Genomic DNA, 22,673 nt, shown 5'->3' with positions numbered 1-22,673 from the left:
CGTATCTATCTTGGCCACAACAATGCGTTCACTATGCTGTTTGTAGTAGCTTACCCGCATTCCTATTTTCCTATTCATTATTAAACCTACTCCTGCATTACCCCTATTTGATTTTGTGTTTATAACCCTGTAATCACCTGACCAGAAGTCTTGTTCCTCCTGCCACCGAACTTCACTAATTCCCACTATATCTAACTTTAACCTATCCATTTCCCTTTTTAAATTTTCTAACCTACCTGCCCGATTAAGGGATCTGACATTCCACGCTCCGATCCGTAGAACGCCAGTTTTCTTTCTCCTGATAACGACATCCTCCTGAGTAGTCCCCGCCCGGAGATCCGAATGGGGGACTATTTTACCTCCGGAATATTTTACCCAAGAGGATGCCATCATCATTTAATCATACAGTAAAGCTGCATGTCCTCGGGAAAAATTACGGCTGTAGTTTCCCCTTGCTTTCAGCCGTTCGCAGTACCAGCACAGCAACGCCGTTTTGGTTAATGTTGCAAGGCCAGATCAGTCAATCATCCAGACTGTTGCCCCTGCAACTACTGAAAAGGCTGCTGCCCCTCTTCAGGAACCACACGTTTGTCTGGCCTCTCAACAGATACCCCTCCGTTGTGGTTGCACCTACGGTACGGCCATCTGTATCGCTGAGGCACGCAAGCCTCCCCACCAACGGCAAGGTCCATGGTTCATGGGGGGATTACATTAATGTATCCATCTTTTATATCTATCTTCTTCATTTCTTCCCAGAGTCTTTCCCTGTTAACTAAGTCATATGCCTTTTCTATGTCTATTAAAACCATTATGACCCTTTTGTTATACTCCCAACTTTTTTCCGTCAGTTGACGGATAGCAAATATCAGGTCGATCGTGCTTCTTCCTTTCCTAAACATCTGCTGTTCTTCACTCAGCTCCTTTTCTATCTTTTCACTTATTCGATTTAGTAAAATTCTTTCAAAAATCTTCGCTGTACGACTCTTAAGGGTTATTCCTCTGTAGTTTTTACAAAGTCTTTTATTGCCTTTCTTGAAGATGGGAACAATGTCTCCTGTTCTCCAATCGTCAGGTATTGTACTATTTCTCCACACGCTTGGTAATACTCCATACAGCCACTGCATTCCCAATGGACCTGCTGCTCTTATCATGTCCACTGATACTTCGTCAGGTCCTGGGGCTTTCCCACCCCCCTCCCCCCATTCTTCTTCTTCACAGCTTTTTCCATTTCTTCCCGTGTAATTTGTCCTAATTCTGCTTCCCAACTTCTCTCAATTTCTCCATTATTTGTTGTTTCCTCATGTACCTGCTCCTCAGAGTTTAACAGCTTCTTAAAATGTTCTTTCCAGAGATCTTTTATATTCCCTGGATCTTCAATCACGGTACCGTCCTGTGTTTCCATCTTTACTGGTACTTCAGACGCCTTCCTTTTATTTTTCATTATTGTATAGAACATTTTCTTATTGCTCTTCACATCTTCTTCAAGTTTTTTTGTAAACTCTCCCCATGCCTTTTTCTTTGCTGATTCCACTATTTCTTTGCACTTCTTCTTTGCCTCTATATATCTTTTATGGTCTTCGTCATTTTTAGTTGTCCACCACTTTCTCCATGCTCCATTTTTTCTTCTAACTGCTTGGATTGTGGTATCATCCCACCAACTTGTCTGTCTTACTTTTTCCTTTCCAGATGTTCTACCACATACTTTTAGTGCTGCTTCAACTAGAGCGTCTTTGAATGAACTCCATTCTTCTTCTACATCGCAGAAAACTTCTTTTGGAAATTTTTGTGTGATTAATTCTCTGTACTTCTCAGCACATTCACTCTCCTTCAGTTTCCAATCCCGTATCCTCATCACTTTCTTCTGTTTCCTATTTTTCACACACTGATTCATTTTCCATTGTCCCACCAGTAATCTATGGTCTCCATCTGCACTCACACTTGGCCTTATCTTCACATTTGTTACTTTCTCTCCCCATTCCCTATCTACTAGAATGTAATCAATTACACTCTTGGTTCTTCCAACCCAACTGTATCTGGTGATAACATGACTTTCTCTCTTCATAAACCAGCTGTTTGCTATTTTCATTCCATTCCTCTGGCACAAATACAGGAGCCTTTCCCCTTCTTCATTTCTGCCTCCATATCCAAAACACCCTTTCTGTCTTTGCCTACCTGTGCATTAAAATCTCCCATCACTATATTAGCAAAATCTATATGGTTTTCTAACATATTTTCAAAGTCCATCTTCTCTTCTTCGTTACATCCCACTTGAAGTGCATAAATCTGATTACTTTTAGTGTTTATTTTTGGAATCTCAGGTTTAAGATTATGATCCTGTCTGACATATATCTCACACTTTCAATACAGCTTTGTACGTTCTTATTCACCATCACTGTCACACCATTTCTTCCAGACCTGTTATTCTCACTACAGTATAGTTTTCCTCCTCCTCTCAAATTCTTCTCACCCTTTCCCTTCCACTATGTTTCGCATAATCCCGATATATCTAACTTCCTCTCAGTTAGTACATCTGTCATTTCTTCCATTTTTCCATTGAGGGTTAATATATTACGGGTGCCAATATTTAGGTTATTTTTTAGTCCAGTTGGTTTCATCTTCTTGTACTGATGAATATCATCAGGTCTCCCATCATTCGCATCAGTACTTGAAGAAGCAGTGGGGTCAAATCCTGAGTGGTTCGTTCCGAGGCTCGTCTGTGTTTTGAAAGCAATATATGAAGACTTTCCTACTGGCTTGCTAGGCCTAACGCAAGAAAGTATTTTCTGTTGGGGCTGTCTCCCTTAGCCTTTGGAGTTTCTCCTCCACCACAAGGCAATGGTTTCCTTCTCATTTAATCTACAGAAAGGAGGGTTGCCTCATCTGCCAGCTACGCCGTTCCGAAGTCTTCCTTCTCCGCCGTTGCTGCCATTTAATTTATTCATGTGCCTTAAATTATTTGAGGTTCCCTCGTTCTCCTGATACAAATTAAGAATATTGTAGGGTTTACAGAAATTCAGAAAGGGGTGAACTAACAGAACACCTGTACCGAACAACTTGTGACAATATAAAATTCCTTTTCCTCAATTCTGCACTGTTGTGGAAACAAGGCATTTGCGATTAGAGGAATGAGGGACTGGAAGTAATAAATAACAAGCCGTGGTCAATGAAGTGCTCTCACGACAAACAAAACTTCCTACCGCACACTTTAGTGGACAGAAGCCTACGAATACTGTTACGTAGACCACTAGCCGATGTCACATGGCTGCTTTACCAGGCAGAACGACTGACAGTCTTGTATCTTTCAGACATTACTATGTAAGTACCGTGTATCATATTGTAACTGCGTGGAACGATTAAAAAGATATACTCATTTACTTGTCAGAGGATTTGCACTCATGTCTAGTGCATGATGAAACTAATGTGAGCAAATTTTAAAACTTTGTAAAGTTTCTATCTTCTTCCTAAATTTTTGAGGAGAAGGAGGGGAGATAAAACATGTCCTATCATCCTGTCCTTTCTTCTTGTTAGTGTCTTCCACACACTCTTTTCCCCAACGATTCCGCGGAGAACCTCTTTATTCAATACCTTATCACATAAATTTCAAAATTCTTCTATAGTACCACACCTCAGATTCTTCTATTCTCTGCCGTTTCCGTTTTCCCAAAGTCTGTAATTCACTACCTTGCAATACCGTGCTCCAAACATACATTCTCAGAAATTTGTCTTTATGGAACTTAGGTTGAAATGCAAAATGAGTTCACTTGATTTGTACAAAAACCGTGCTTACGCGACGGTACCTAACGGTTAGTGCTGCGTAGTTTCTCTTCCTAACAGCAGTCCATACGACTTCACCTGCAGTTACTCGTACTTTAGGTTCTGGGGCTATACACGCCTCTGTTTAAAAAGAATATCTCGATTTAGTCATAGGGTTGAGCCGCGCACGTTTGTTCATTTTTCATTTCAGAGAAATTTTATTGCTAGTAAGGGAAATTTTATTTTAGTAAGATGGAGTATTTGGTCACACTTGCCTCACCCATCTGGTTGTTAGGTGGGAAACTTTAGTTCATCTTTGACATAGTATAGTGTTATGAGGTTATACCTCCGTTGCTTAATATTGCTTTATATTTTCTTAGAAATGAGCTCCCGTAAGTGATTGAATAACACAAACATATTCTCTTATTTTGTTGTAGCCACGTAATTGCTAAGCAAAGACAGGACATTAATAATTTTGTGATAAATGTCTACTACACGTACTTCGATATAAGGCTTGATGATCAAGACAAAAGGTATACCATACATTTCTTGAGCGACTGAGACTGTGGGAAAATGGGAAGAGGATTGCAATACCTTTTGCAATTTCTGTGGTTTGGAGGGAGCCGCAAAGTCATGTATACGACTTATTTTTGTATGGTTAACGTTGAAGGTCATAACGAAAAAGTAAGAACGACATAAAATAACCCAACATATATTCGGTCTTACAACCAGTTCGCATAGAGCATCTCTTCCTATTCCAGTTCTACCTATCATTCTTGAACATTTGCAACAAGTGAGCAGCTCAGATAGCGAATGAGACGGTGGTGATAGCTACAAGCCGGAAGAAGATTCTGCACAAGAATTATTTAGTCGAACTAAATGATTTACCGCGTTAATTCGATCTGTAAACAGATGCAGCCGAATTGCTTGGGTCAAGACTGAAAGCAAAACATCTGCTACTACGCGGATATCACTCTTTTGGTAGATGAACAGAGAAACTGAGTTAATAAAATTCCTTAAAAAAGAAGACCATATGGATTTTGGTGTGATACTAAGCGTTTATTGAATTTCTTTAACATCAGTTAAGATCCAAGACAGTGGAGATTGTTTCTAGACTCGTCAGAACGTAACCTGAAATGTGTATGTTTAGGTAATGGGATTTTTTTGGCTCAATGCATGTTTGGCCCCATGTTAGAACGAACTTCATGCAGTGAAATCAGTGTGCACTTTAATGCAGTGTGTACGTAAAGCTCTGTACGAAGTTACAAAATAAATTATTTATTTTTAGCGCAATTAAGAAACGTGCTCTTGGAAAAACATGTGATTTCAGCAACAAGTTGCGACAGCATTCTGTGCAAAATTCTACACTGATAAAAAAATAATTTTGAAATCAGAATGAAAAATATTTTTACATATCAGCTTACAGTCACAAAACATCGTTCTATAAGTTTTAAACTGCAGTGTAGTGTAATAATAAGAAACATAAATGTTTCCGTGTAATTATCATTTTGTAATTAGTATATTTCACTATACTTTTTGCAACCAGTGTGGAGCCATATGCATATCAATCCCTCAATTAATTTATTTTACCCAATACTTGTGCAATCATGAATGTCAAAATACGACTTTCGCACTTGGCTTCAGGAAATCAATAGCTTGACACACACAAGTTAAGCATGTAATAAAACAGAAAGGAATATTTTTTAAGACTGAAAAAAAGGAAGAGATGTACTAAGTAAACGAGATGGATGAGAAAGTTGATTCATTTTCGAACTTGCTTTTCCCACACTTCACCGTATAGAGCTGATTAATGATAGTCTACATATAAATGAGATAAAACATAAAATCTGATGTCGGACCATAATATCGCAGAAAAATAGTGTCTTATATAGAATGGCGTCCCTGTAGAATTCGAACAACAGAATTACGATATAAAAAATGCACTACAATCGTTAAGTACCCATTACGCGCAAAAACTGCAAGTCTGACAACACGCTGATATTATAAGGAATAACATATGAACGGAAATAAACAGGATACAGTAGGATGACGAGATAGCTCTAACAGTGTGAGAGTTCAAAGAAATATGTAATGATTTTAGTCATTTAAAACAATATCTCCTGGCATGTCGTAAGAATGACACATGAGAAAGTATAATATAATGTTTCGTATTAATATGGCAGGGGGTGTGGTTGGAAAAGGCCACGAGATTCGGGAAGATTTCAGATCGGACAGAGATACCCAAATAAGATACTGGATTATAAAGCGAACCCAGGAGCAGCTATAGACTCAGATCACAATTTAATAATGATGAAGACTAGGCTGAAGTTTAAGAGACTAGTCAGGATGGAACATTGTGCAAGGAAATGGGATACCGAAGTACTAGGGAATGAAGAGATACGCTTGAAGTTCTATGAGGCTATAGACACTGCGATACCTCTCAACTAAACTTACTGTAGTTGAAGAGGAACAGACATATCTAAAAAAACAATCACAGAAGTTGAAAAGAAAAACGTAGGTAGTAGTTGGAAGGTAAGTACGAAGAAACCATGGGTAACAGAAGAAATACTTCAGTTGATCGAAAAAAGAATGGAGTGCAAAAAAAAGTTCAGGGAAATTCAGGAATACAGGGAAGGAAGACTTTCTGTGAAGTTAAAGCAAGGGCGGTAACATTAAGAGTGCAGTGGGAATTCCACTGTTAAATCCAGAGGTGTAAAGACTACACTGAAGGGCCTCTAAGAGAGGGAGGAATTATCTGATGACATGAGAGAAGGAGAAAAAGGACACGAGGGGGAAGACAGAAGGAATCCAGTATTATAACCAAAATTTAGAAGAGCTATAGAAAACTGAAGATCAAATAACGCAGAAAGGATAGATAACATATCATTAGAATTTCTAAAATCATTAAGGAACTGACATAGAAACGACTATTCACATTGGTGCTAGAATGTATCATACTGGAAATATACCATCAGACTTTCAGAAAAATATCATCTACACATTTAGAAAAGATTGCTGTATGGTGTGTCAGGTGGCAGTTGACGCTAAATAACGAAAAGTGTGAGATGATCCACATGAGTTCTAAAAGAAATCCGTTGGAATTCGATTACTCGATAAATAGTACAATTCTCAAGGCTGTCAATTCAACTAAGTACCTGGGTGTTAAAATTACGAACAACTTCAGTTGGAAGGACCACATAGATAATATTGTCGGGAAGGCGAGCCAAAGGTTGCGTTTCATTGGCAGGACACTTAGAAGATGCAACAAGTCCACTAAAGAGACAGCTTACACTACACTCGTTCGTCCTCTGTTAGAATATTGCTGCGCGGTGTGGGATCCTTACCAGGTGGGATTGACGGAGGACATCGAGAGGGTGCAAAGAAGGGCAGCTCGTTTTGTATTATCGCCTTATAGGGGAGAGAGTGTGGCAGATATGATACACGAGTTGGGATGGAAGTCATTACAGCATAGACGTTTTTCGTCGCGGCGAGAGCTTTTTACGAAATTTCAGTCACCAACTTTCTCTTCCGAATGCGAAAATATTTTGTTGAGCCCAACCTACATAGGTAGGAACGATCATCAAAATAAAATAAGAGAAATCAGAGCTCGAACAGAAAGGTTTAGGTGTTCGTTTTTCCCGCTCGCTGTTCGGGAGTGGAATAGTAGAGAGATAGTATGATTGTGGTTCGATGAACCCTCTGCCAAGCACTTAAATGTGAATTGCAGAGTAGTCATGTAGATGTAGATGTAGATGTAGATTGCCGAAGAAAGCAAGAGCCAATAAGCGCGAGAATTACACACAGTCTGCTTAACAGCTGACGCATCCAAGTTTCTGGCAAGAATAATACACAGAAGAATGCAAAAGAAAACTGAAGATCTGTTAGATAAGGAACAGTTTGGATTTAGGAAAGGTAAAAGCACCAGGGGGCAGTTCTGACATTACCGTTGAAATGGAAGCAAGTCTGAAAATAAATCAAGGCATGTACATAGGATTTGTCATCCTGGACAAAGCGTTCGATAGGGTGGGCAGCAATCTGAGTTTGTTAGTTGATGATAGCGTGGTGTACGGTAAGGTATCGAAGTTGAGTGACTGTAGGAAGATACAAGACGAATAGGAAAAAAATTCAATTTGGTGTGGTGAATGGCAGCTGGCCCTGAATGTGGATAAATGTAAGTTAACGCGGATGAGTAGTAAGATCAAACCTGTAATTTTCGGACATAGTATTACTAGTACTATGTGAAGAGTTTCACAGAGCACTGAAAGACCTAAGCCGAAACAAGGCCCCGGGAGTAGACAACAGCCCATTGGAACTAATGACAGCCTTGGGAGAGCCATGCCTAACGAAACTCTACCATCTAGTGAGCAAGATGTATGAGACAGGTGAAATACCCTCAGACATCAAGAAGAATATAATAATTCCAATCCCAAAGAAACCAGGTGTTGACAGATGTGAAAATTGCCGAACTATGAGTTGAATAAGCCACGGCTGCAAAATACTTACGCGAATTCTTTACAGACGAATGAAAAAACTGGTAGAAACCGATCTCGGGGAAGATCAGTTTGGATTCCGTAGAAATGTTGACACGTGAGGCAATACCGACCATACGACTTATCTTAGAAAATAGATTAAGAAAAGGCAAACCTACGTTTCTAGCATTTGTAGACTTAGAGAAAGCTTTTGACAATGTTGACTGGAGTTCTCCCTTTCAAATTCTGAAGGTGGCAGGGGTAAAGTACAGAGACCGAAAGGCTATTTACAATTTGTACAGAAACCAGATGGCAGTTACAAGAGTTGAGGAGCATGAAAGGGAAGCAGTGGTTGGGGAGGGAGTGAGACAGGGTTGTAGCCTATCCCCCAAGTTATTCAATCGGTATACTGAGAAGGCAGTAAAGGAAACAAAAGAAAAATTCGGAGTAGGAATTAAAATCCATGGAGAAGAAATAAAAACTTTGAGGTTCGCCGATGACATTGTAATTCTGTCAGAGACAGCAAAAAACCTGGAAGAGCAGCTGAACAGAATGGACAGTGTCTTGAAAGGAGGATATAAGATAAACATCAACAGAAGCAAAACGAGGATAATGGAATGTAGTCGAATTAAATCATGTGATGCTACAGGAATTAAGATTTGAAAATGAGAGGCTTAAAGTAGTAAATGAGTTTTGCTATTTGAGGAGCAAAATAACTGATGATGGTCGAAGTAGAGAGGATATAAAATGTAGACTGGCAAACGCAAGGAAAGCGTTTCTGAAGAAGAGAAATTTGTTAACATCAAGTATAGATTTATGTATCAGGAGGTCGTTTCTGAAAGTATTTGTATGGAGTGTAGCCATGTATGGAAGAGAAACGTGGACGATAAATACATTGGACGAGAAGAGAATAGAAGCTTTCGAAATGTGGTGCTACAGAAGAATGCTGAAGATTAGATGGGTAGATCACATAACTAATGAGGAGGTATTGAATAGAATTGGAGAGAAGAGAAATTTGTGGCATAACTTGACAAGGAGAAGGGATCGGTTGGTAGAATATGATCTGGGGCATCAAGGTATCACCAATTTAGTATTGGAGGGCAGTGTGGAGGGTAAAAATCGTAGAGGGAGACCAAGAGATGAATACAGTAAACAGATTCAGAAGGATGTAGGTTGCAGTAGGTACTGGGATATGAAGAAGCTTGCACAGGATAGAGCAGCATGGAGAGCTGCATCAAACCAGTCTCTGGACTGAAGACCACAACAACAACAACAACAGTGTCCTGCTTGACACAGTCACGTCCTTTAACTATCTGGGCGTAACGTAGCAAAGCTATATGAGATGGATCGTGCGTGTGAGAATTGTGGCAGGAAAGGCGAATGGTCGACTTCGGTTTATTGAGAGAATTTTAGGAAAGAGTGGCTCACCTCTATAGGAGACCGAATGTAGGTCGCTGGTGCGACCTACTCTTAGAGTAGGAATTCGGAGCAGGTCGGATTGAAGGAAGACATCGAAGCACATCAGAGGCAGACTGCTAGATTTGTTACCCAAACTCGTGGTGGCTGCTTGCAAAACCCTATCGCCCTGTCGTCCGTCTTAGACCTCTCCTTGTAGCTGGTGCTGTCAGACTGGAATCCTCTCGCTAGGAAGGCCGGGTATTTATACTGTTTAGGTGCTCTTTTGTTGTGTCAATGTACCGCTTCTAACCACGTACAGTCTATCGCTTGAAGATGTGGAAACATGCCAGCAGATGCCGCCGTAATCCCGTCCTTTTGATGGATCGACGATATTGGCAATGGTCGACCCAGCTCACCTCGCAATGCGTAAATAGGCAGGATGCCACAATCGCCATGACGGTATTTTGGCTGCTGCCGGCTTCTACGGCTTCTCATAACTGCTGTGGCAGAGCTGCTATTCTCTTAGTAGCACCCAAAAAACAGTGGTTGGCTACAAGTACATAGCTAACTACAGGTCGCTGAACGAGTGAAACGTGATGCAAGGAGAAACACATGTGTTAGCCATCACGTGCCAATCTAATTTACATAAAATTGCAAGCAGTAACCTACTAGTAAATCCTCTAAGTACCATCTTCAAGGTGAAATGGGATAGTGGTATTGCCCATTTCAATTGTGGGAATGGAATCCGTTTATTTTTGTAAAACGCGAGTATCTTCTATTTCTTTAACCAATCATGATTCGCAGTTGACTTTCATCTGATATCTCAATTGCTAGCTGAATTGGGTTTGCAACCACATTAGTTGTGCCTGGTTAATTCTCTTATACGACTGTGGCCTTCTCTGGCTGGTCACTTACCACTTTATTAGCGAAATATTAATCCTGTTATGCAACCTTCTAGTTTACACCACCGAATAGGCCGGCCGCGGTGGTCTCGCGGTTCTAGGCGCGCAGTCTGCTTTCGGCTGCGGTGGGGCGAGGACGTCCGCTGCGCCCCGCCGTGCGCGACCGTGAGCGCTTGCTTGTGTTTACCTTCTCGCGGCGCGAGTTGTATTAGTTTCAAGTTCGGTGCGACTATGGCACACACATGGCGCCACGATACGATCAAAATTACCTTCCAACCAGATCACGAGCGTCCTCGAGCCTATGAAATAGAACAGTTCATACGAGACGATCTACGTTTAGATCCGGCGACTGTCGTCGGAATACATTTTTCTATAACGGCGAGCGTGGTTTATGTTAAAATGACCAGTGCAGAGGTCTGCGCGACAGTGGTGTCTAAATACTCGAACTCTCTCAGATTCAAACATTCTGACGGGCATATCGGTGCAGTGGCGGTGGATCATGCAGGCATGGGCTTAAGGACTGTAAGGGTTTTTGAGCTCCCCTTAGGTACCAGAGGAAGTTGTCAAGGCCGCCTTCCGACCGTACGGCAATGTTATCAACCACGTTGCAGAAAAGTGGCAAACTTTTTCGACGTATAAGGTCTACAATGGTGTGCGCCAAATTAAACTTGAGCTCAAGAAACACGTGCCGTCCTATTTGAACATCGGTGGCTGTCGCGCAATCATCATGTACGACGGTCAGCCGCGTACCTGTTCCGGATGTGGGCAGGAAGGCCATGTTCGATCGAGCTGCTTACAACGTCAAATTACGCAGATACCAGTGGGAGACTCCGTTTCCCCGACGGGGACGACAATCCTGCCCCTCACGTACGCTCAGACGACGATGCGCACCATAGTTGAGGACAAAACGGGCGATCAGACACACCCATCGACGCCAGAAGTACTAAGGGAGGAAGAGGAAGGACCCCCGATGCCAACCCTTCCACAGCAACAACAGCAGCAACAGTCCCACGGACTCCAGACGCAACGTAACATCCAGAACGCGATGGACGTGGACGCGAACATTGTCCCGACCGCGGCTTTCCTAGCGGAAGGTGATACGACGCTGGATTGCCTCCCACATTCGGATACGGATGTCCACGTTCGCAAGCAACGTTCGCCTCGACGACGGAAGCGACGTCGGCGGACCCCTTCAGACGATTGCCTCCTACACACGGCCGGTCAAGACGGTGACATCTCCTCAGACGGCATGGATGCTGCACCTGCTGAGAATCTAAGTGGTGTAGACGGTTCACTTGCCCATACCACGAGTGCCAAGTTTACTTCTTGCACCACGGATTCAGCAGGTCGCGTCGATGGATGGCGCTCCGTCTACCTCTAACAAAGACGACGTACGTGCGGGAGATTTAGGTGCCGATCAGCTACACAGCATCGTGTTGCAGCCACTGTGGTCGGACGATGTTGAGGAACTTCCTAAAGAGGGCACGGGTGACAGCGGAGGGGGTGGCATTGGAGATGCCACTCCTATCGTAAAAGACGCATAATTTGTAACGAATTTGGTAGGTCCGGCATCTCTTGCGGTTAGCTTTGATTACCATGGGGTCTACCCTAGGTGAAGAGGCTAGGCAGCACACCTTTCGCCTAGCCACAATCAATATCAACGCGATAAGGGCACCACACAAACTGCCAATGCTACAACGCATGCTTGATGCGGCGGACGTCGACGTGGCCCTCTTACAGGAAGTATGTGTCGCTAGTTTCCCTGACTTCTACGGATATATCGCCCACATCTCCCACGCCTCTTCTACCGATTGTGGTGTGGCTGTTCTGCTACGGGACGGTTCGGAGGCTACGGACGTACTGTACTTACCGACTGCAAGAGCCATGGCAGTAACTGTCAACGGTGTACGACTCATCAATGTCTATGCCCCTTCAGGATCAGGGAGACGAAGAGATCGGGCCCGCTTCTTTTCGGAAGATATCACACGTCTATTTATGGGCCGCATAGACGATATAGTGATCGGAGGAGATTTTAACTGTACATTATCTCCGTCTGATCAGCAGCCACATCACGTCCCGTGTGCGGAATTGGAAATGCTAGTGCGTGACCTCCACCTGATTGACACGTGGCGCCATATCCATGGCCCAGCTCCTGGATACACCCACTATACAAGTCATTCATCAAGTCGGTTAGACAGGATTTACGTCACAAGCACCCTTTCGACGGCGACGAGAGGAGCAAAGCTCTGGCCCACTGCATTCACCGACCACACAGCCTATATTTGCACCATTGCCCTCCCAGCTGCACGTGTGTGGCGCAGTAGGCCCCCGTGGAAACTGAACGTCGCCCATCTGGACGAGCCGGCATGTAAACGTGCTATCGAAGAGTCGTGGAACGCGTCCTTAGAGCGTCGTGGTCGTTACCGATCGGCCCTCAGTTGGTGGATTGAATGTGCCAAGCCTGCTCTTAGGCGCACCTGCATGGTTTACGGCCGAGAAGCGGCGGCGTGGAGGAGGAGCACGGAAAACTTTTATTACACCGTCCTACGGGAATGTCTTGCTATGGAGCCCTCACCTGACCGGCAGATCATAGTCAATCGCGCGAAAGCGCAACTCATCTCCTTAGCACGCCATCATTTACAAGGCGCTGTTATACGGTCGCGTGCTCCAGACATGATACAATCAGAAAGGCCATCTATGCACCACGTGCTCCTAGAACGCAGGAGGCGCCGTAGGGCACTGGTAACCGACGTGATAACGGACGACGGACGACACATGGCAGAACAAGCAGATATAGCAGAAGCCTTCTATGGGCATTACGCTCAACTTTATTCAGCAGTGCTCCCTGATATGGCGACGGTAGACTCTGTTTCAGCACATGTCCACGGTACAGTTCCACCAGACATGGTACCGACTTTACTGGGAGAAGTGACAGAAGAGGAAGTGTTCGACGCCATTGGTAAAGGTGCTCCCCATAAATCACCAGGAATCGATGGATTACCATTAGAGTTCTATCGAGCATTTAAACAACTGTTGGTACCGTGTTGGGTTGACATTTGTCAGGAATTGATGTCCCCGGGTATACCGCTGCCTGCACCGTTCTTGGAAGGACTGATTGTCCCCATCCATAAGCCGAAGGGACGGAATCATGTCCGCGATTATCGCCCCTTAACGTTATTGAACAGCGACTTCAAGATCTTTTCGAGGCTGCTATCAGAACGTCTTCGGGGCACACTATTGCACGTCCTGTCCAGCGATCAGATGTCCTTGGGGGGACCCAACAACATCAGAACTGCGTTATGTCGTTACAGAGATCTCATCTCCCTTGCACGGGTGAGACGTTTGCCGGCAGCCCTGGCGTCTATCGACTTTAGCCAGGCTTTTGATCGTGTGGGCCACACTTTCCTCACTGCCGTTCTACGGCGCATGGTATATCCCGACCCCTTTATCACGGTGTTGACGCGCCTTCTGCATGGGGCTACTTCTCGAGTTCTTGTTAATGGAAGACTGACGGCACCCATGCCGATCCGCCGATCAGTACGACAGGGATGTCCATTATCAACATTGTTATTTGCATTGGCCTTAGAACCCTTGTTGTGTGGTCTCCGAGACAGGCTCACTGGGATACAGTTCGGCGGCTCCATCTATCGCTGCACCGCATATGCGGATGATTTGATGATCGTCATACGAGGAGCTGACGATATGGCCGCGACGTTGGACTGGATTGCAACCTACGGTACAGCTTCTGGTAGCCAAATCAACGTTGACAAATCTGTCCCCTTGAGCATCGGGATTGGGCTACCGCAGGAACACATTACCCCCTTACACTTCAGTGATACTGTCCGCTGCTTGGGCTTAGATTTCATGAACGACATGCGACGCGCGACGACGCTCAATTATCGACGCCTTCTTCACCAAATTAGGGCCGGAATTGCAAATCAGCGCTTGCGATCCCTCAACATCGTTCAGCGGGCGTATTATGCCAATGTATACCTTGCGTCCCGCATACCGCATGTCGCCCAAACGCTACCCATTCCGAAACCCTTGGCTCGTAGCATTATGGCAGCGCTGGGATACTTCGTCACCGCTGGTATGTTACTGAAGATCAGATACGTATCTCTTACTCTCCCCAAGGAAAAAGGTGGTCTCGGCCTAGTCAACGTCCATGATAGGGCCATTGCCCTCTATGTTAGCTCACATTTATGTCTGCTGCGCCGTTGTCCTACGAGCCTCACGAGTCTGCTTCTGATGGCGCTACGACCTACTTCACTAAGAGCGCCGGTGCCACTACAGGACATCCCAGCGCCCCTCTTTTATATAGGACGTTTCTATTTAGAACAAAGTTATTGCAGTGTAGCGCTCACGACACCACAAATGGCCACGAATCGACGTATTTATCACGACATGATGCAACGCCGCCCCCTAAATGTGGTCGAACTAAAATATCCTGACGTACGGTGGCGCGTTGTGTGGAAGACTGTACACGATGCCATGCTTGATTCCGACGTTGTTTCCCAATGGTACGTAGTCGTTAATGGGAAGCTGGTGACGCAAGAACGTCTCTACAATATCCACATGGCAGAATCTCCTAATTGTGTGGGTTGTAACACTGTAGATTCTGACGAGCACCGCCTCAGCTGCGGAGAGGCGGAACCGGTTTGGCACCTAGTGCGGCAGATGCTGGCTTATCTCTTGCGAGTTAGGCCGGAGCATATATCTGCACGCACGTTATTGTTTCCGGATGAGACATTTTACCCCAAGACTCGAACCAACTCCGTCACCTGGATACGTGGACATGCGGTCCATTACCTCTGTCGTGACGGACACAAGAATTTCCTTGACTTCTGGCTCTATTTGCAAGAAAGACATCATGCTATTTCCGGACATACCAGATATCGACAATGCTTCGCAAACTACCTATGGAGCGCCTTTCACAGCCCCCCGTGCAGCTGGAATGTTCCAGGCAGTGGCAGATGAGGTCAGAACAAACTGCAAACGAGAATATATTGAACAAGCTTTATTAGTGGGCGCAGTCAATGGGAAGCCTAACTACGACGTGGTAGCTTTCTTTTTCATGTTATTTACGTTTAATATCTTCGATGGTGTCTTCATTCTGTTTTAGTTTTCCAGGCTTGATTAACTATGACTGTTCGCACATTGATACATATATAAATAAATAAAAAAGATTTAAAAAAAGTGGGCAGGAGACCTGCGTTTAGAATCCTAACAAATACACAAGAACAAACTAAGAACAAAATGAACAAGAAATCAAATATAATAACGTATTATACCCTTTCCTTTCTCCTTTTATTATTTTTTTATATTAAAAGTTCAGAGGCATATTTAATTTTTGTTTCGTTCGCAAAATCTAAAGTGGTGGCGAACGGCCGTCCTAGTTAACTGTAGGATGAAAGTGGCGGTGGCACTATCTTTGTTTTTGTTTTTAGGCTAGATAGGTGGAAAAATAAATAAATTAATTAATTAATTAATTAAAAAAATTAAGAAATTTAAAAAAGGCAAAGGTCCCGAGTTCGAAAAAAAAGAGTAAAAAAAAGAAAAAACAAAAAAAAAGGCGCGCAGTCCGGAACCGTGCGACTGCTACGGTCGCAGGTTCGAATCCTGCCTCGGGCATGGATGTGTGTGATGTCCTTAGGTTAGTTAGGTTTAAGTAGTTCTACGTTCTAGGGGACTGATGACCACAGCATTTGAGTCCCATAGTGCTCAGAGCCACCGAATCGTAAGATTCTGTTTTTCTACCACTTTGTTAAGATTTTTGCTGTAATCTACTGACTGCATACTATTTAAATTATAAAACAACAGTAATTAAAAAACCAAGATAATTTAGCTTTTCGGATGCCTCATAGCTTCACAAGTGATTAACGGCGTGTAAAATCCATCACGGACATTCCACGCGAGAGTCGTGACAAGCGCATGACACATTTGCACTCGTCCTGTGTGTCTACAAAATTATAAGCTCCAGAATCCACTACTTACATCATGACTGATAAGGGTCATTAGCAAAATAGACTAACAATTAATTTTCTTTCATTTACCCTTTCCTTTATGTAATCTTTACGAGAGGGTGAGCAAAATAGCTAAGTGACTGGCAGGCCGTTTTCTCCTGTCCACATATAAGGGGTGCTCAAATGAAAACAAAACAGATGGAAAAAGTAAGTAAACATTTTACAATGTTGAAAGTTAACGCCATAACTGTTAATAGGAGATGGTTATGATTAAACCGACGCTGTTCCAAGTGCTACAGTCTGGGCTATATGCGTCGTAGATATGTTCATTAATCGGTGTGCTCGTGGAGTATGCTGAAAGCAATAATAGTTTCACTTTCTGCCACTAGGTGAAAATGTGGCGCTGTAAGCCAAAACGTGGTTGGATAAAGGAAAAGAAGAGGGAAGATCAACTACATAATTGTGGTTCTGTCACGCTTATTAGGATATGGTCACAAGTTACGTTCAGCATAGTCTCCCGACTCAGCAACAAGCTGCATCCATAATACGGCATGGTCGATAGTTGCTCGCAGCATCTCCGGTGGAATCAGAGCGACGTATGCTATCACTCAGGTCAGGAGGGGTCGGGATACATCCTTAACAGATACGATCTTTCAGATATCCCCACAATCAGAAGTCACATTGATTGTAGTCGAAGGATCTGAAAGGGCACACATCTTGAAATTCCCTAGAGATGATGCTGTCGTTAGCGAAGGTTTCTAGAAGCAAATCTTTCACCTGGTAAGCGACTTGAAATGTCACCCCATCTATCTTGAAAATAGTGGTGTGGACACTGTTGCGGTGTCGCAAAGGTGGAAACACTCCTTATAAAGTGCAGATGTCACTGTACACCTAACAGACGTGCGAGACCATAGGCGACAGTTCTGTGCATTCACAGCACCGAGCAGAGTAAAATGTACCTCGTCCGTCCGAAGAATATTCTCCAGCCACATGTCATCCAATTCCATGAGTGCCAAAAAAAACAAAGGGCAAAGTCACGGCTTTGTAGACTATTTTGGGGCTTTGTTTGGCGCATATTCTAAATCTTGTAAGTATACCATAGTAAAACGCGCTGCAGTATCTTTTGCATTGTTAACAAAGGGAGAGAGTATTCTCTTGACCCGCACTGCTTCCTGGACTCGGGTAGGCGCGCCGGCACCGGATCGGATCCGCCCGGCGGATTAACGACAGCGGCCGGTGTGCTGGCCAGCCTGGATGTGGTTTTTGGGCGGTTTTCCACATCCTCCTAGGTGAATACCGGGCTGGTCCCCAAGTCCCGCCTCAGTTACATGACTCGCAGACATTTGCAACACATTCACATTATTTGACGATTTACACTAGACACAGGCAGCTGGGGTACACTAATTCCGTCCCAGGGGGTATGCCGTGGCAACTGGCCACTCCTTAAAATTAACCATACCAGATCGGTACTTAACCTTGCCGACCCTGTGCACAATGCGGGATTAAGGCTGTAGCAAAGAGCAAAGAGGAGAGGGAATTCTCTTGACACAGCTCGAACACTGGTAGCAGAACTCGAGGCACGTGCTCCACAAGTGGTTATAGCTACAGCAACTTCATCAACTGCCATGGGAATGGGTTGTCCCTCTCCCTGTAAACTTCCTATGAAATATTGGCTACATGAGAGAAAATTGAATATATTAATTTCAAAAACTTTCCTCTTATGTAACATCGTACTCAACTGCTGTTGGTTGGTAGCTGTGTTGCGCACCTGAACAGTGTTGTAAAATAAAACTATAAACTTCATCAAATGCAAACGTTGAAACAAAGAAACTGAATCTAACTAAATGCAAAAATGAAATAATCGCGTGTTCAAAGAAGACAATATAACTAAAGCTCAGTATGGAAGTACATCATGGTCGTTGCGTGATATGAAGTGCAATGCTTGACTTCGAATATCCACAATAAAAATAACTACGCTTCTCGGTAGAAAATTACTGTTTGAAATTACCAACACTGTTCAACTGAAAAATCATCTGCTTACTAGTACGACAACTGACAATTCCGACTACATGCTGTTTGCTCAATAATGCAAAGGGATATCTGTCCTGAAATATGACGTACCTCTTGCTCAGCATGCTGCTTTTGTGAAATACCGACGTTCTCGAAAGCAAATGTAGTAGTTCAAGATAAAAAATGTAATCTTTTTTTGTCAGAAAGTGTGTTACTGCGTGTGGCCTAAGGTGCAATGCACGCGTGTCAGATTATTTCAAACTTCACTATGAATTATGGAGGTGGTTTTACTTTAAAGAAAATCGATATTAAGTCATCTAACTATTGATAAAAAGACGGTGCAACATAAGAAGGCTAACAATTACAGAATTCTCTCATTACAAAGAAACTACAAGCGTACCTTTAAAATTCTCCATCAATATAAACGAGATTTCATCTACATAATAAAGTATTCCGGATTCCTCCTCCCAGATTCACAAATAAAGATCTCATTCTCTGAAAAACACAGCTACTAAGCCTCACAGAATTTCCCAGCGCTGCACAACCGACTGTCTAACAAGGCAACCACAGATAAAACTACACACAGAGTCAATAATCTTCGCAGTGCGTTCATTTATCTCTGTCCCAGTACAGTAAAGGTGAATTATTTACAATAGCAGGAAACATATGAGAATCTTACATTATCTCCTGACCACCAGACAAAAATTTGATACGGATTGTCTTAGCTGTGGTAAACCAATGAGTTACAATTATAAAGAACACTACAAGAGTTGGGGTTCGGATTACAAAATGTACAAGATAATGCTCTGATCTGAGTTTTTCATATGAAGATGTCTTTGCACAGATAGGAGGCACACATACTATTTGTCTTGTTCTGCAGATTATAGGTGAATATTGCGTCATTCATAACCAGTGAAGATTTGCTTTAAAATGTGATATCATTAATCCTGAGGCTAGGACGTCAATATAATTGACGGTAAAATGTTGCACCACGTAGCACCAATGAAGTCTCTTTTCGTTAATCCTGTGGCTAAGAAAAGGATGCAACTGGCACCATATTGATACATTTCTTCAAGCTTGATCGCCTATGAGAACGCTAAACCTGTAGTGCTGAACCCACAGGTGCGCAATACCGACGAGTATTAACAGTGTAATATTCGGACTTAGGGGCAGCGAGTAAGGCAACTGAATATCTGCATCTACATCCATACACCGCAAGCCACCTGACGGTGGAAAGAAAGATTGTCGGTATGCCTCTGTGTGTATCGGTTCTCCCCTCTATTCCAGTCTCGTATTGTTCGTGGAAAGAAAGATTGTCGGTATGCCTCTGTGTGGGCTCTACTCTCTCTGATTTTATTCTCATGGTCTCTTCGCGAGATTTACGTAGGAGGGAGCAATATACTGCTGGACTCCTCGGTGAAGGTATGTTCTCGAAACTTCAACAAAAGCCCGTACCGAGCTACTGAGCGTCTCTCCTGCAGTATCTTCCACTGGAGTTTATCTATCATCTACGTAACGCTAAATGTCCCTGTAACGAAGCGCGCTGCTCTTCGTTGGATCTTCTCTATCTCTTCTATCAACCCTATCTGGTACGGATCCAACACTGTTGAGCAGTATTCAAGCAGTGGGCGAACAAGCGTACTGTAACCTACTTCCTTTGTTTTCGGATTACATTTCCTTAAGATTCTTCCAATGAATCTCAGTCTGGCATCTGCTTTGCCGACGATCAACTTTATATGATCATTCCATTTTAAATCACTCCTAATGCCTACTCCCAGATAATTTATGGAATTAACTGCTTCCAGCTGCTGACCTGCTATATTGTAGCTAAATAATAAAGGATCTTTCTTTCTATGTATTCGCAGCACATTACACTGGTCTACATTGAGATTCAGAGATCCTCCTGCATTTCAGTACAATTTTCCGCTGTTACAACCTCTCGATATACTACAGCATCATCCGCAAAAAGCATCAGTGAACTTACGTTGTTACCCACAAGGTCATTTATATGTATTGTGAATAGCAACGATCCTACGACAGTCACCTGCGGCACACCTGAAATCACTCTTACTTCGGAAGAATTCTCTCCAATGAGAATGACACGCTGCGTTCTGTTATCTAGGAACTCTTCAATCCAATCACACAATTGGTCTGATAGTCCATATGCTCTTACCTTGTTCATTAAACGACTGTGGGGAACTGTATCGAACACCTTGCGGAAGTCAAGAAACACGGCATCTACCTAGGAATCCGTGTCTATGGCCCTCTGAGTCTCGTGGACGAATAGCGCGAGCTGGGTTTCACACGATCATCTTTTTCGAAACCCATGCAAGCCGTCACCGACAACACTCTGACGATTGGTAGTAAATGTAGAATGAATATGAACAGACTCAGGCAAGAACTTTTCCACAAGTAACTCATATGTCCCGTTCAAGTATCATAAATAACTTTGCACTCAGTGCTACTATTTCCTTTATATTTGTGCAAAACTATTTTAAGAATTCATGACTATTTTCTCTTAGAGTAGCTCTTAGTTCCATGAATGACTTCGTAGCCAAATGCGTTTACCATTTCACTTTAAAATTTGAGGATGCCTTTAATGTTTCGCTATGTATGTGTATTTTCTGTTATATTTTCGTTATTTTATTGTAAGATGCAACCAGACTAATGTACTTTGTTGACTCCAAACTATCTTTCAATTATAGTTTATATTTTGTAAAGAAATCAGACGAATGTACTGTTTGTCTCGTTTTATGCAATAATTGTATCTGGTGAAATGGGCCCTGCCTGAAACGAAATAAAATAAAATTTAAAAATAAAATGTTTCAAAACCTGAAATGGCTGACATTTGGAAGATAGACGCTAGCTATTCCGCTAAAGTCTGGCCAGAAAATTTCAATACCTAGCATTACGTGAGTAATCTAGGAATATGCTGCAACACTATTTATCATTTCCGTAGTGACCGGAAAAACAAAACTAGTCAGCGTGCACAGACACTATAGTAATCATTTTACCAGCCAGCCAATTGCGAATGGAAGAGGAAGTAAAGTAATACATGATACTGTGAAAAATACCCTCCGTCATGCGCTATACAGTTTGTAGAGTACAGATGTAGGTGTAGACGTAAACTTCGAAGAATTCTGAGTATTATCAGGGCAATAATCGATACTTACATTCATGTTTCCCAAAGACACATTATTAACGTTGCATCTGGTGCTGCGAAAACTATTTCCACCTGTGTGAAACATCCCCAGGACCGCGTGATTCAGTTATAAAAACGCTTTCGTTACGCTTTTTGTTTGATATGGATTCCGGAAAAATTAATGATAAACTTTTAAAAACGTTGAGGAAGGTATGCATCAATAAGCAGCACGAGACAAACTGATTTTATTGCTAGTGAATTGCTCTTGAACAGTGTGCTACTTTATATGATGATATTTTTGGGAGAAAATATACAGGCCCAACTTTCTTGTCGTGGCCACTTTTCGCAGCTGCTGCTAATCACCATTTACATAAATTCTGGTGTAAGAAAGGGCCTTTTCGCGTGATATATATAAATACGAATTGATTTGCAGCGTGCAAAAAAGGCGTTAAATGCGTTTAGTAAATTCGTCACACGCAGAATTAGCTAAATTAAGCCATTATTGAAAAGACAGAGCATATTCGGTGTCTAAAATAACCAAAACATTTCGTTGGTGAAGATGTTACAGTCTATGGAAATGAGTAACACAATAGGTTACATATTTATTATCTATTGCCTCAGAAAAAAAATATACTCAGTATCTAACACAGACTTCGTTTGCGCACAGTAAATTCAAAAAGACTTTATACTCTGTTCCTAGAATTGTTATAGGTACTTAGAAATTATGCAGCATGTAATTTTGTTATTATTAATTGTGCTTGCAGTACAGAATACTTTCTGTATCTGATGACTGCAACTTGCTGTTACAGGAGCCAACCGTCAGATGGCCCGGCGAGCGCCCGAGACGGCATGATCAAGGTAAGCACGCTCTCAACAGATGGCAGAAGCGTCGCTAGCGTCTTCGTGTCCGCGAGCGCGCCGTTTCCGTGCGAACGAGAACAAGTTTGATAAGCATCGGCTTCTAACGCGTTTTATTATGAATTGCCAGAACAACGAATACATTTTGTATGAGCTCCAAAATAAGAACAGTAACCAT

The 22,673-nt window shown here is 42.8% G+C and overlaps 1 protein-coding gene across 10 annotated transcripts in view; it reads left to right on the top strand.

The window, feature by feature from the left end:
- Nucleotides 1-22,673, top strand: part of LOC126267989 (uncharacterized) — a 905,571-nt gene that overhangs the window by 328,863 nt on the left and 554,035 nt on the right. For all 10 annotated transcript variants that reach the window (XR_007549061.1, XR_007549060.1, XM_049973342.1 and 7 more), the window contains exon 14: nt 22,447-22,495. Coding sequence is in view for 8 of the 10 variants with exons in the window: in XM_049973342.1 (XP_049829299.1) it covers nt 22,447-22,495 (49 nt within the window). In the remaining 2 variants the exon portion in view is untranslated. The remainder of the gene's footprint in view (nt 1-22,446; nt 22,496-22,673) is intronic.

Source organism: Schistocerca gregaria, chromosome 4 (genome assembly GCF_023897955.1).
Source record: "Schistocerca gregaria isolate iqSchGreg1 chromosome 4, iqSchGreg1.2, whole genome shotgun sequence".
NCBI lineage: Eukaryota > Metazoa > Arthropoda > Insecta > Orthoptera > Acrididae > Schistocerca > Schistocerca gregaria.
This window is presented reverse-complemented; position numbering and strand designations above follow the sequence as displayed.